Raw genomic sequence first — 16,048 nt, 5'->3', positions numbered from 1 at the left:
ATATATATATATATATATATATATATATATATATATATATATAGTATTAGGCATGAAAAAATACAACTTTGTATTGAAACTTAAAGATTTAAGCATAAACTTAAAGTTTTATCGGCAATCATCAATTTTTTAAATCAAGAAAGAAACATTAATAAATACAAAATACAAAAAACAAATACATTTGATGTATTGCTTAAACTATAATGATTATAAAGACATATAGTCAATGAATACGTATGTGCTATTACTCTGCATGGTAAGGAGATTCAGACTTATTAGCTTTTCGAGTATATACTAAAATTAGGCTGCACAAATACACATAGTTAGAATTTGTAAAACCAGTGATTCTTATAATTAAGTATCGGACAAGAAGACTGCTAAATCTTATTTATGGATGTTGAAGTTTTGAGAAGATTTCATAATTGAGAACATGAAAGTTGTAATTTTGAAATTGTAACATGTAATTTAGAAGTTGTAATTAAGAAATATTATGTAAATAAGAAACTATTCTGTTATATTCAAAAACACAAGTAAGAAACCATAATATGTAATTAGGAAACACAAAAAATCAACCCCCTCTAGCCCTGTTTGCTACTTTACAAGACTACTACAATTATATGGATTTTATTTTTTACAATTCTGAAACTTTGAATGTAATATTAACACATGAAACAATTTACTTGGCCATTTTCTTAAGACAATCAATAGCTAAAAATGTTAATGCTTACCTGGATCATTTTCAAAATAGTAAGCATTGAGCCAAGCTTTTAAACCAAACTGCTGATGATCGGTGACTAAAAATACAATATCTTTTGCCCAAAAGGTCTGCTGTGAAAAATATTTAGCTAAAGCCAGCATCATTGAGATTCCTCCATTAGAAGAGCAATTTCCATGAAAAGGCACATTTAGAATAATTGATTCAACACCTGACGCTCTTGGAGATCGATATATTCCAAATATGTTTGTTCCAGATACTTTCTGCATTTGATGATATTGAATATAAGTAAGTCACACAAAAACAAAACAAAAAATTTATATACATATATATATACATACATATATATATATATATATATATGTATGTATATATATATATATATATATATATATATATATATATATATATATATATATATATATATATATACATATATATATATATATACAAACATTTTAAATAAATCTGCATACTTTTGATATTACTTGGAATCTCTGACTATAAACATCTAACCCAATTTCTTTTAGATATGACAACAGTTTTTCCTTAATGGCACTATAATTGAAATACTAAAAGTATAGTAAAAAATATTGAAGAAAAAATATTTATAAAATAAATAAAAAAAAAAAAATCATTAAAAAAATAATGAAAAATATTTATAACAAAAATTAAAAATTTTTGAGAAGAGTTTTATTTTTTATGTATTTTAATATTTTTTTGTCGATTTTCATTTTAATTATGTTCTAAAGAACATTTTCATTTTAATTATGTTCTTTAGAACATAATTAAAATCATTTAATTCTGTTCTTTAGAACATAATTAAAATGAAAATCAACAAAAAAATGTTATAATACATAAAAAATAGAACTCTTCTCAAAAATATAATTATCCAACTTTCCTTTGTTAAAAGGAAAATTTACATAATAAAAACATTTCCGAGGGTTCTTTTTCAGGGGGATTATTTACCAGGGAATTTTTTCCTAGGGGATTATATCCTAGAACCAAAACATTCTAATTTCAACACACTTAATTTTGAACTCAATTTTTGTGCCACCTTTTCACTAAATTTCTCTTTTTAAATTTGGATTGAATTTTCATCAACTCAGTAAAAAAGTTAAACAAAATTCTAATTTTTAAAAAATGACTAAAAATCTAATATAACCAATTTTTTTATTTTTTAAAATAAAGCTTTTCAATACTGTTAACCAAAAACAGTAAAACAGTTGTTTTTCTGTCCAAATCAAAAAACAGAATATAGCTGCTTTTTTGTAAACTGCTCTTACTGTCTTTTAAATACTTTTCTCAAAATTTCTTCCTAAATTTAAATTATTTATTCACATTCTCACTTTTAGTTTACTTAGATTATATAGGCTTCAGCAGGAATGGCAGGCTTTAGCCAGCGTCCATCTCCACACCTGTAGTTAGTTTACACTAAAAAAATAAAGCCTGTGGAAAATATAAACTTTTTGGTAAAATAAAGCTAAATATGTTTGTTTTTTATTTACTTATTCTTTCAAAAATTCTCACATGATTATTTTCAATGTGGATGGCAAACTTTAAAATTAAAACTGTTACTTTTTTAAACTAAAAATAAAAAAACTTAGCCTGTTCTGGAAAACAAAATTACTTGATTGATATTAATGATGTAAAAATATACTTGATGTAATATTATGATGTAAAACTAAAAAATCAAAACCAAACAGCAATAGCTATTCTTTATAATTGTTCAGTATTATGTTATTAGTTAAATTATTACTATGTTAAAAAGCAGACGAAATGTATGCATGTGTTGCAAAAAAAGTTCAAGTATATTGAATTTACTCTAGAGAAAAGAAATAAATTGAAAAAAACAAACAAACAGAAAGAGCTCTGAGCAAAATCAAAATTTTGAAAACCTCAAAACTTTACAAGTATCCAAATCATTTATTAAAAGTTTTGTAACAATTTATCGCCCTGCCTCCTTTTATAATAATGCTTGTCAACATTTTTATATTTGATGACATTTTTATTTACAAAGAAGAATAGAAATGAATGAACTTTTATAGTAAAATATAGAAGTAATCAGAAATAAAATAAAATAAAGTATTTTTATATTGTTGTTTTATTAAAATGATTGATTTAAAATTCAATCGTGTCACCAGTTATTTTGAATGTTTCTTCGAGCTTAATTTAAAAAATATATATATACTCACTTATAGCTTTATTAGTTGCAACAGTAAGTAAAATGTTAGATTAAATAGATCTTTCGACATTAACAAATAGATGTTGTTCACTTAGCCATTGTAAAAAATTATGCTTGATATTTTACTGCGCCAAAAAACGCAAAAGTACAATTACTCAAGAGTTAGAAGAGTTGCACAAAAGTACAATTACTCAAGAGTTAAAAGAACAAAGTGAGCGGTGTAACATAATTATTAAGTTAAAATTCTACAACAACATGAAAGAATTTAATTAAAACACATCTTTCAAGAAAAATCCTGAAAACGAAGAGACCAAAGAAAATAAAAAGAGAGAGTCTGCAATGATTTTTACAAGACCAAAGTCCTAAAGAAACCATTACAGACCTTGCAACACATAAAATATCTATAAAAGCAATCACTAGAAACAGTAAAAAAAAAACAGTATAAAACAAAAAAATCAAAGATTAATACAAGTTTATAACAACAGAACGCAATGAATTATTTCATGATAATTATAATGGAAATAGAAATGCAATGGTTGCAAACTTCCAGGAAAAACTCAAAAATGAAGTAAAATAAATAATGAGCATCAATAAATATATCACTGTATAAGAAAGATTTTTTGGTGTAAATCTTTATAGTGGTAATGAGAAAACAACATTGTTTATAGTGGTAATGACAAAACAGCATTGTTTATAGTGGCGATCAGGAAAGAACATTGTTTATAGTGGTGATGAGGAAACAACATTATTTATAGTGGTGACGAGGAAACAACATTGTTTATAGTGGTGATGAGGAAACAATATTGTTTATAGTGGTGATGATAAAACAACATTGTTTATAGTGGTGATGAGAAAACAACATTGTTTATAGTGGTGATGAGAAAACAACATTGTTTATAATGGTGATAAGAAAACAACATTGTTTATAATGGTGATAAGAAAACAACATTGTTTATAGTGGTAATGAGAAAACAACATTGCTTATAGTAGTAATGAGAAAATAACATTGTTTACAGTGGTGATGAGAAATAACTTTCATCAAGAAATCCAAGGTCTGCAACAGCATCCATCTAAGCAAAGTAAAGCACAAATTCAACCAAGAGACAATGGTGGATTAAGAGGGGAATTAGGGGAGAGCTAAAACCTGTGGCCCTAAGTTTTGGTCTTAATCCGCCACTGCCGTGAAATAAAGCTTAATCTTAATGTAATAACTTGATGGAACTCTATTCCAAATATCATTGAGTCATATATCAACACAAGAACAGTAACTTGCAAAACTTTAACAGAATTTAGGTATTGGACAAAATAGAAATAATAGACTTATTTGCTCTTAAGTATTTTTTAAAGCTTGTTACTGGAACTTTGTAATTGGAACCTGTTAAATTAGCTGTTGATAGTTTAAGTTGTGAACACACACAACACTAGTAAGTGCTGAAAAAATATTAGAATTTATGTTTAATAAACTTTCTAATTTAAATAGAGAAATAAGTTATAAGCTCATAGAAAATAAGCTTATTACTTATTCCCTAGAAAAATGAGGACATTATAAAGTTATTACAAAGTCTTAAGGGTCCTGCAGACATTCCATCAAACCTTAACTTCGAAACACTAACATTTTTAAACAAGGGTGCTGTGCAGAGAAACAGATTGAGCACAGTAAATTCAGAAAGCGCAGAGTAGATTTAAATCTCAACCTCTTGATTGTAAGCCAAATGTTTTATGATTAGTCTACTACCACATTAAATTGTATTTTATATGATCATAATCTCATTTTTAAAATAGGGTGAGAATGATTAAATGATTTTGGGTGACATTGAACAAAACATGTTTTATTTTTTAGATTATGGATAGATTTGGATTTGTGCCTAAGCTTAGATTGTTCTTAAGAATATCTAAAATGAACTGTTAAGAACCATTATGGTGTCTTTACTACCAGGTTGTTCATTTTTTCCTGGAAGACATTTTATCACCTCAGTTTTGTTTCTCCAATCAGTCATATAAGTAATTGTTTGAACAAATAAACTTTCTGTTGATCTATCAAGTCTGGTTTGTCCACCATGCTTTTTTGGAACTTGATCCCCAAGTTTTACTTTTTTTATGTAGTATTCCTTATGGAATTTTATAAGTTTTAGCAGACTTCTTTATGGTAAACCCATAGTTTTTCACTTTATTTACAGCTGTTTCTAGGTTTGCTTAAGTGTAACTTATTTTATAATATCAGCTATTTTGCTTTTCTTCTGTAATTTCGCGGCAAATTTCCTAAATTAAATTCTTGATAAAAAATGTCATTTTAAATTAGCAAGTAATTTCATACAGACATGTTACACCCTAAACTTTAATTTTTTAAAAACAAAATGTATCTGAACTTGATATGTAGTAACTTTTATGGTTTTTTTGTTACGTGGTTCTTAAGATACTTTAGTAAGTCACTTAACTGCTTGAAATCTTGCTGTTTACATGTGATAGAGAAAAGCTGAAAAAGGCAAATTGTTTGTGCAGCCTAAAATTAGCTTCTATATGTTATATTTAAAGCAACTGAACCAGAACAACACAACATGTAGCTCTATTGTATGTGTTTCTTCACCATATAGTAAACTTGTTCTTGATCTTTATTTTCACCCCACTGTTCATAGACACCCCCGTTAGCGGTTAATATTGTAAACTTGCAACTGATACAAAATTTCTTAACCTGTGGAAAGATAAACATGAGTACCATCAACAAACCCTGCCCTTGTGGGTGCATTCAAGTTTCCAACATGTTCTCTTATCTTATTACTATAAGAAAACATGCATCAAACTTGCATGCACATAACGTATGTATTTAATGTTTTAAGGTTGTGTGCACTTCACAAGGACAAGTCCACAGTCTAGTAAACTGTAGCATAACTTGTTTACATGACTTTCCACTTCCAAACTGTGAATAAAGTGTAACAATTTTTATATAGTGCTCTGCTGCAGGCCACATACTGAAAATTTTGAAGTTTATAAATATTGAAAATAAAGATCAAGAACCAATATAAAATGGCATATCTAAATACCATTTTGTATATAAATACAGTATATACAAGAGTACTGTATAAAACAATTTTACTGTATAAAACAATTTGTTTATGATATAGTATTTATAGGTGCTCAAATCAGACTTATTATAAAAAAAGATATTTTTTTAAAAATCAAAAAAAAAACAAATATACTTGGGTTTTCAGGATTTTTTAGTTGTTTTTTTTTTTTTTTTTTAGTTGGTTTTTTTTTGGGTTGGGTTTTTTCTTCCAACCCTGATTTTAGAGGATCAGACTTTAATCAGAATTCATACTTTTCAAGAAGATGTGTAAATGAACATAAAATCTGCAAAAGTAATGAAAAAATATGTTAATTCTTTATGCATAAATTTTTGCACCAAAATAAAATTTTACCTTTCCAACAAATCACTTGAAATATTTGTTTTTTTGAAATTTTATTATAAGAAAAAAAATGTTTTTATTAAAAGCTATTTACTTATATAAGTGATATAATAAACTGAGATTAATGTAAAAACATTTTTTTATTATTAAAATTTAGAAAATAATAAAAAACAGTAAAAACAAATATTTCTATTTTTGAACATAAAGGATAAAATAATATATCGTGGTAAAATGGGTATAAAATTGAGACAGTTTTCCTTTGCAGTTGCACTGGTTAAACTTTAGATTTACTTAACTTTAAATTAATTTAAACTTGAATTTTGGGTCAAATCATTATATTTCAACCAATCGCCTGTGGGTCACCATTTCTGATTTTCCTGATTTTTACATATTGTTATGTGCATTATGTAGATAGGTTAAATTTGAAATTTCAGATTTTATTTTGAAATTAATTTAGATATTTAGATATTAAGTATGTAAATATCTAAATTAATTTAGAGACCTTTATTTGAACCATTATGAAGTAAACCCTAATGGGTAAAATAGGTAACGGGTTCTGATGGTGAAATTTATGCTTCAAATAAAAATAATTCAAAACAACTGAACTTTTCTGAAATTTTATTCAAACTTATACAAATTTACACATTTTGTGATCAAGATGTGTGTGAAAAGTGTACATTTATACTGCACATATGAATATTTTATAAGATGTGAGTGAAAAGTGTACATTTATCTGCACATATGTATATTTTATAAGATGTGTGCGAAAAGTGTAAATTTATACTGCACATATATATATTTATACTGCACATATGTATATTTATACTGCACATATTATATTTGAGATGATCCACAAAAATCATTTAGTCTTATGCTCCCTTGATAAAAAAAGTCTCACAAACCAATCTAGCTCTCTTGCAAAGTTCACCAGACCTACTTGCTCTTTGTGAGACTAATTTGAGTTTGGCTGTCTCATCATGTGATCTTAGTGTTGATGACTATCTTCCTTTAATTCGTAAAGACTCCAATAGTCACATATTTGGCCTGAGCATTTACATTTCTAAGAATTCACCCATTTGTCGGGAAACTAGGTTTGAACCCACAGACTATTTTTTTATGTGCTTTCATTTAGCACCATTTCACTCTATTGCCTTTCTCTTTGTTCTATATCACTCTCCTTCATCTCAAGACTGCACTCTTTTCTTCAATCTTTAACTCAAATAGTCAACTTTCCAGCTTGCTTTCCAGACAATCCGAATCATTTGCCTTCTCTACTCGACTTATGTCTTGTTTCTGATCCTAGTCAGTGCTCAGTTTCTCCACATTAATCCTTAGGTGCTTCTGATCTTGGTTTGATCTCTCTAAAACTATTATCTCATTCTCCTCCATCATCAGAATCCACCGTCATTGTACCTATTACAACTACCTTAAAGCTGACTGGGACTCTTTCTGTGATTTTCTTCATGATGGACTTTTTTCGCGATTTTCTTTATGATTTTCTTTCTGTAATTTCCTTTGCAATTTTTTGGGTAGAAATCTTTTGTCTTCCTGTTGACAAATGTGCTTTTTACACAATACTTTTTGGATTCAGGCTGGTATGGAAACTTTTATTCCCTCTCGACAATTCTGAGTCAAGCCTCACTTTTCTCCTTGGTTTACCTCACATTGTGCGGCTGCAATTTCCAATTGAAACCATTACTTCCACTAGTTGCGTTCTACCTGGTATAGCCGACAAACAGGTTGATCAATTGCATGACATTTGTATCATTCCAGCTTCTGTATCAAAAGTGATTTCCTGCTTAGACTCTTCTACAGCTTGTGGTACAGATAACATACCTGTTATAGTCTTGCAGAAGTGTTCTCCGGAGCTGTTGTCTTTACTTTCAAAACTACTTAATAAAGGCTTATCATATTCTTGTTTTCTGACCATCCAATCTTTCTTGGAAAACATATATCAAATTTATTTCAAAATTAGCATCTCATTATTGTGCTCGCCGCTTTCTTACTCCACATACTATTATTTATCTCTATAAATCTCAAATCTGTCCTTGTATGAATACTATTGCCATATCTGGGGCGGATCTTCCAATGATACTCTTTCTCTTTTAGGCAAAGTGCAACAACCCATTGTAAACATAGTTGGACCTGCTCTTGCAGCCAACCTCCAACCATTATCATTAGGGTTAGGACTATTTTAAATGTAATGAAAACAATAACAGTAACAATAATTATTGTTATTGTATTAACTTAATTTAGAAACAATAACAATATTTTTGATTTACAACTATTGTAATTCTGTAATACAATAACAATAAATATTGTATTGCAATTCACCTTTATAAAACAATAACAATATCTGAAAAAAAAAATATTTTAATGACCTACTACAATAACAATAAATATTGTATTGTGATTCGTCTTTGTAATACAATAACAATATATTGTTATTGTAATAAAAAAAATTATTTTAGTGTCAAAATTTAATAAATGTTTTAATAGTCCTGTTGCCGACAATATACCGTTGTACCCTTGGAATAGAGTACAACTAATATTTAATGATTGATTCTATTTTACTGAAACATAATGGGAGGGGAAGGGGTGCCAGAATGGTAAATTGGGCAACTTTAAATATTGAAAATCAAAGTTAACGGGATCAAAAAAAAGGAAACCACCATTTTTCTGCAAATGAAAGGGATTGGGCAGACCTAAGACAGCGATTCAACATAAAATACGTTGAATCGCTGATTAATAAAATACGTTTTTATTATTTATTTTACCTGAGAAAGGTAAAATAAATAATAAAAATGAAGTGAATAGTTTTCTTTAAGTTTAAAAACTACAGAATATTTTACAATAATAAACTACAGAATGCTCATCAAATTGCCAACTAATGCAAAGTCCAGTTACTTTCACATTCGGCGCGTATAGATAATCCAAGTGGGCACGGAATGTAAAAAAGACGTCAAAAGACCTTTTAAACGTCTTTTGAAGGATTTGGACATCTTTTCAACGTTCAAAAGACGTCTTCTTTAGGTCCCGTGCCTACTGGGTTAACACAATGAAAAGCTGGCTTTATTAAACAGTCGATGCAATGTTTTGATGCTCGACTCTTACTTGCTGTTTTTTTCAGATGAATCTTTAAAGATTCAAAATCACTTATGTCTTTAGAGAACAAAAGTGAAATTAGTTCTTCCACGATCATACGTAATACTCTAATACTGTGTGGAAACGTCTTTCCAGCCAACATAGCTCCAACACCTGCAATTGCAATTTTCAATACACCTTCCCGAACATGACATTAATGTACAAACACAACCAACAATTGCTGGATTTTTTTCTACTGTTTTAGCTACTAGCTTTTCCTGAAGAACTGAGAACCACCATAGCATTGCCAACGTAGTCAAAAAGATCAAAAATGAAATTTCTGCGGCTTTTTATACCACTATAGCTCATGTATGTAGCATACAACTCTAAAAAATTCCATATACGACTCTGATTACTGTTCATAGTAGAGATAACAACAGTAAAACCTTTATCCTCTTTAATTAAAACACAAACAACCCCTTTGTTCTTTGCACTTTTAACCCCTTTGCACTTTTAACATTTCGAGCAGTTATAAAGTTTGTGTAGCATGAAGAGTAGCGCTTGCTATTTCGAATATTCTAATCTGCAAACAATATAAATAAATTAAAAACTACACTCTTTTTATTTGGTACGGATTAATTACCAAAAGAATTATTTATCAAATTGCGAACGTATGCCTTACGTAATAGTACCAATAAATTACCACAATGAGCGGAAACTAAAAACCTTATTGCTACGAAATTATCCTGAATTAGCAATTTAAAATTCGGGAAATTTCTAAAAAAACTATTTATAAGTAAACTCTTGTATTGTAAAAAGAGTATACCAAAACTTCTATAGAATTTCATTAATTATATTAGTTGTAATTTATATAATATATTATTAAATAAAATCTTCTTAAATATTTTGTGGTTCATTCTCAGGTACAACCGATTTTACCTGATTCAAAAAATATTTTATGTTGAATTGCTATCTACCTAGTTTTTACACATTAAACGTTTAATTAACTAAAATTTTAATTAACTAAAATTTTAAACTTTGATAAGTAATTTATATTTTAACTTTTCAAGACATTCACATTTTTATTTATGTTTTATTATGTTATTTATGTTATATTATATTATATGTTGAATTATTATGTTTAACTGTTTGTGTTACTAAAGTTAATTTTCATATATATTTTAAGCATTAAAATCAAGAGGAAAAAATAAAAGAGCTGAATAAAATAATTTATGAATTTTATTTTTCATAATAGTAAGGCTATCATCAGACAGGCAATATTTTGCGGCCATTTAGAGCTTAGAAATACATAACAAGATAGGTGATGCGAAATCTAAATATGTAAAAAATAAAATTTGCAATATATTGCACACCCGTAAATAAAAAATAGCAAAAATAATAGTAAGTTCGTCAGAGATGAATATAAATACGTTAAAATACGTTAGCTTTTCTACTTTAATGTAAAGTAATACACAACAATAGTTATTGTAATTGTTTTCATCAAAACAATACAATAGTTATTGTAATTTTATTTCTTTTAAACAATACAATACAATAGTTCTTGAACTTTATTGTATTGTTAGAAGAAAAATAATACAATACTTATTGTAATTGTTTTTCATCACAGCAATACAATACCATAATAAAATTTTTTTATTGTTTCTGTAATATTACAATACAATATTATTGTATTGTAATGTGTAATTGTATTTAATTTTTACAATTACAGTAGTCCTAAATAATTATCACATTGTCATAATGTTGCTTCTCTTTCTCTTTTCTGCAAATACTATAATGAGCACTGCTCTAAAGAGCTAGCGTCTCTTGTGCTATCTACTAAAATTCATTCTCATGTTACTCGTCATTCAATTAAGTCATTCTTTTTCTGCGACTATTCTTAAGTGCTCCAAAAACTTTTATTCGTCTAATTTTTTTCCTTGAACATCAGTTCTTTGGAATTTGTTTCCTTCATTTAGCTTTCCTAATTCATATAATTTGCAATATTTTAAGTTGTCTGTCAGTTGTTGTCTTGTTCTATAAACTTCATCTTTTCTTTTCCAGTAACTTCCAACTCTAATAGTGGCTGCTTGCAGTCTTTTTGGCAGTGATAATGTTGAAAGAAAAAAAAAAAAATTTTAATTGCTGCGTATATTTAAAAGACTTGGCTAATATGAAAAAGGCAAGCTTCGAGTAAAACAACAAAGTTAGTTTTTCTTGGTATACGTTTATTATTTTGTTTTGCTCAAAAAAATTTAGCCCAAACATTTTTTTTAATCATTCTCTAATATGAACACAACTTGTCTTGGATCTTTGGGATCCCTTTCAAACCTGCTACCTCTGAATGCACTTACTGCATTTTTCTCTGTTATTTGATCATAGAGTTGCTTTACAAGGCAAGGAAAAACCTTTCATGCAAACTTTAATGGTCTAAAGACCCTAATGTCTAGAGGCTGAAAAGTATGACCTGTGTAAGGTGGCAAGCATAGTATTATGATATTGCTTGCCATTGCGAACTTCACTGTTCCATAAGTTAGATGACTGCCATGGTCATCATAAATGAGCAGCACAAGTTTCATACATTTAACGCTTTTAATAAAATGTTAAAACCATGACTCAAAAACTGTGTCTTCCATCTATGCTGAATTTGTTGTTGCATAACAAGCACCTGGAGGTCCACCTTGACTGCCCATGACTGATACAAATGTAGCCCTTTGTACACAATAAACAGTGGCAGAGAGCATCCTGAGGCAGATACACAGAAAAGAACACTGTAACTTACTTTTCCTCCACATGCTGATTTCAGATAAGCAGTACATGATGAAACTGGCACAAACACTTTAGATGCAAAAGGGTTTAACCTAAGCCAGGTTTATTAAGATTAAAAATTTTGGTGTGGTTTGTCAAGAAGATCATTTTTAATTTATAAATTTTCATAAATTTGAAAAATGGCATTGACAACACTTTCTGTCAACTCTTCTGCCCTTGTTTTGGTAAAGAGCTCAGGCTTTCTTTTAGAAAGTTTCCTTTTCCTTTCTTTTTAAACCCAATAATCCAGTCTTTAGGGGGGTTAATTTTGAAATGATTAGGTCTTCCTGTTTCTTGAATAAAACACTTAACCATTGATATCAAGTCAGAACAATATTATGGAAACCCACTATCAGTTAAATAGCACAGAGTGTGAACAATTAAGCGTTTCTCATCAGTGGTATGAACGGGGAGAAGTCCAGAACCAATTTGCTTTGAAGTTTGAACTCAATCATATCTACTTAAACCCATATACTTAAAGTTTTATATGAAATTTTTTTTTCTATTGAAACTGAACTTCCTTGTTCAATGATAAGTTTTGCATTTTCCAAGTCCTCCTTTGTATAGTTGGGTTATGTTTTGCGGATATAATTCCTCTGCATTTTAAAGTAAATCAGCAGCAGCGAAGCATTGTTGTAGGCCTGGAACAAAACAAAACAAATGAATTAATATCCATTCAGGTTTGCATTTAATTCATATTACATAATAATAAAAGCTGCTAGACATCACTGTGACTGTTAATGTGTGGTCGCTGTTTGCAATTGCAAAAAAACCCATAAATATGTAAGTTTATTTTATAAGACTGGGACACTAAAAAGCTAAAGCTTACATAATAGTCCCAAATGAACATGCAATTGCAATAAAACCCACAAATAAGTCTATTTTATTCTAAACTGAATGGAACTGACCTGTTAGCATTAGCTTATCTTAGTATTTGTTATACCCATTTTCTCCCATTCTGGTTTTTTAACTAATATTTAAAATTGTTTGCTTTTTTACATTCCTGTCACCATTAACCAATAAATATATGTCTTGAGCGTTATGTTCTACAAAGTTATTTATATTTTCTTTTGTCTAAGAAAGGCATTATGTTTTACAGGTATGTTACCCGTTATGTTAATTCAAATACCTTTTAATAACATAATAGAAATATTTTTAAAGCGGAATGCAATTTGCAAATTGTATAAGATATTTTTTTATAAGCAAGAAGAGAGCTCAAATAACTTTTACAATAACACTGTTTATTAGTATATGTTTAAATAAACAAAAAAATAACCAAAAATATAACATTATATTATTGGTTACTGAGGCTCATACTTTTAATATGGGTTGTTGCTAATATATCGGTTTCCATTTAATATTATTGAATAATGTTGTCATATTGTTATTCATCCTTATTAATATTATGTTATACACACATAAAATTAATAAAGATGAATAAAAATATGACAACACTATACGTATATGTATATATATAATGTTTAAAAACTTTTTTTTTAGTTCTTTTCACAAAGTCTCTGCTTTAAATTTGTTTTTTACTATTTCCAATGTTTTTTAACAAAAATTGTATTATAAAATTTTTTTACTATATTATAAACAGTACTTTTTTGTATGAAATATATTGATTGATTGAGTTTTTATTGCATTGATTAAAGTTATAACAATGCATGTCATCTAAAAGTTTATATTTATAATATGACATATTAATAATATTAGATTATATTATGCTATTATAGTTTAATACATATTTTATAGTAATATAATGTAAATAGTTTTAGGTCTTATTTAATTAATTTAATATTCCTTGTTTGTTTGTTTTATGTTTCAAAGTATAGTTTTAGCTTTTTGTTCAAAGCAATTTTAACATGTTGTATATATATATATATATATATATATATATATATATATATATATATATATATATATATATATATATATATATATATATATATATATATATATATATATATATATATATATAAATATATATATATATATATATACACATATATATATACACATATATATATATATATATATATATATATATATATCCATGTATATATATATATATCATATATATATATATATATAAATATATATATATATATATTTTTTTTAAACATCTTCGCTTCCAACAAGGCTGCAAGCAGCCACTAATTAAAGTTGGAAGTTACTGTGAGAGAAAAGATGAAGATTGTAGAGCACGATTACAATTGACATACGATTTAAAAGATTGCAAATTATATGAATCAGGAAAACAAGATGAAGGAAGCGAATTCCAAAGAGCTGATGTTCGAGGAAAAAACTAGACGAATAAGAGTTTTTGGAGCACATAGGAACAGTCACAGAAAAAGGATGACACTTAATTGAATGACGAGTAACACGAGAATGAATTTTAGTAGATGGCACAAGAGACGCTAGCTCTTTAGAGCAGTGCCCATTATAGTATTTGTAGAAAAGAGAAAGAGAAGCAACATTACGACGATGTGATAATGGTTGAAGGTTGGCTGCAAGAGCAGGTCCAACTATGTTTACAATGCGTTTTTGCACCTTGTCTAAAAGAGAAAGGGCATCATTAGAAGATCCGCCCCAGATATGGCACCAGTATTCCATACAAGGCCGGATTTGAGATTTATAGAGATAGAGAATAGAATCCAGAGTAAGAAAGTGGCGAGCTCGATAAAGAGATGCAACCTTAGCAGATGCTAATTTTGCAACCGTTTTGATATATGGTTTCCAAGAAAGATTGGAAGTAAGAGTTAATCCTAGAAGATGAAGAATAGGTGACTCATCGAGTACATTGCCGTTCATAAATATAGGAAGATCTAAATTATTGCGATAACGATTGGCTGAAAATAATTGAGTTTTATCTGAATTAAAGTTGACCAGCCACTGTGAGCCCCATGCTGTAGCAAAAGTGAGATCCTTTTCAAGCTCAAATGCCCCCTCCAAGCAATCAGAGGGTGTTGGTTTCTTATCACGACAAGAATAAATGGTAGTATCATCAGCAAACAATGCCACCTTAGATGTGAGAATATCTGGAAGATCGTTAATGTAAATTAAAAAGAGTATAGGGCCAAGGATAGAACCTTGAGGAACCCCTGAAGTTACAGAATAAGAAGAAGAGTGTTGTCCATCAAGCACATTTTTATGCTACGATTGGAAAGGAAGGACTCAATGATCTTAAAGATGTTGCCGGATACACCATAAGAAGAAAGCTTATGGAGAAGACCAGCATGCCAAACTTTATCAAACGCTTTTGAAATGTCAAGAGCGATGGCCTTAACCTCTCCACCTTCATCTAATGCATGATAAAACCTGTCAGTTATTACTGTTAGCAAATCAGCTGTAGAACGAGAAGATCGAAATCCATATTGATGGTCAGAAAGTAAGTTATTAGATTCAAGATGAGAAATTAAGTGTTTGTTAATTAAAGATTCAAAAACCTTGCTTATGATAGGAAGAAGACTTATGGGACGGTAGTTAGACAAATCAGATCGCTCCCCAGAATTTTTGAAGATAGGGATAACAGATGCGGCTTTCCAGCAGGCTGGAAAACAAGACTCTGATAAGCACTTGTTGAATAGTTTTGAGAGTATAGACGACAGCTCCGGAGAACACTTCTGCAAGACAATAACAGGTATGTTGTCTGGGCCACAAGCTGTAGAAGAGACTAGGCAGGAAATCACTTTAGATACAGATGCTGGAGTGATATGAATGTCAAGCAATGGATCAACCTGCTTGTTGGCAATATAAGGTAGAACGCAATTAGTGGAATCAAGAGATGATATTGATGAAAAGTTTTTAGCAAACAGTTCGGCTTTGTCTTTAGGTGAGGTGACAAAGTCTGAACCA

General features: G+C 28.8%; 1 protein-coding gene across 1 annotated transcript in view; it reads right to left on the bottom strand.

The window, feature by feature from the left end:
• The window catches only part of LOC136072056 (glycosylphosphatidylinositol anchor attachment 1 protein-like), a 60,818-nt gene that overhangs the window by 31,850 nt on the left and 12,920 nt on the right, over positions 1–16,048 (bottom strand). Inside the window, exons 3-4 of the mRNA XM_065820137.1 lie at positions 1,192–1,273; positions 729–978 (exon numbers count right to left, since the gene is read on the bottom strand). Coding sequence (XP_065676209.1) covers positions 729–978; positions 1,192–1,273 — 332 coding nt within the window. The remainder of the gene's footprint in view (positions 1–728; positions 979–1,191; positions 1,274–16,048) is intronic.

Source organism: Hydra vulgaris, chromosome 15 (genome assembly GCF_038396675.1).
Source record: "Hydra vulgaris chromosome 15, alternate assembly HydraT2T_AEP".
In the NCBI taxonomy this organism is placed as follows: domain Eukaryota; kingdom Metazoa; phylum Cnidaria; class Hydrozoa; order Anthoathecata; family Hydridae; genus Hydra; species Hydra vulgaris.
The sequence above is the reverse complement of the archived record's forward strand: the minus strand, read 5'-3'. Positions and strand labels throughout refer to the sequence as shown.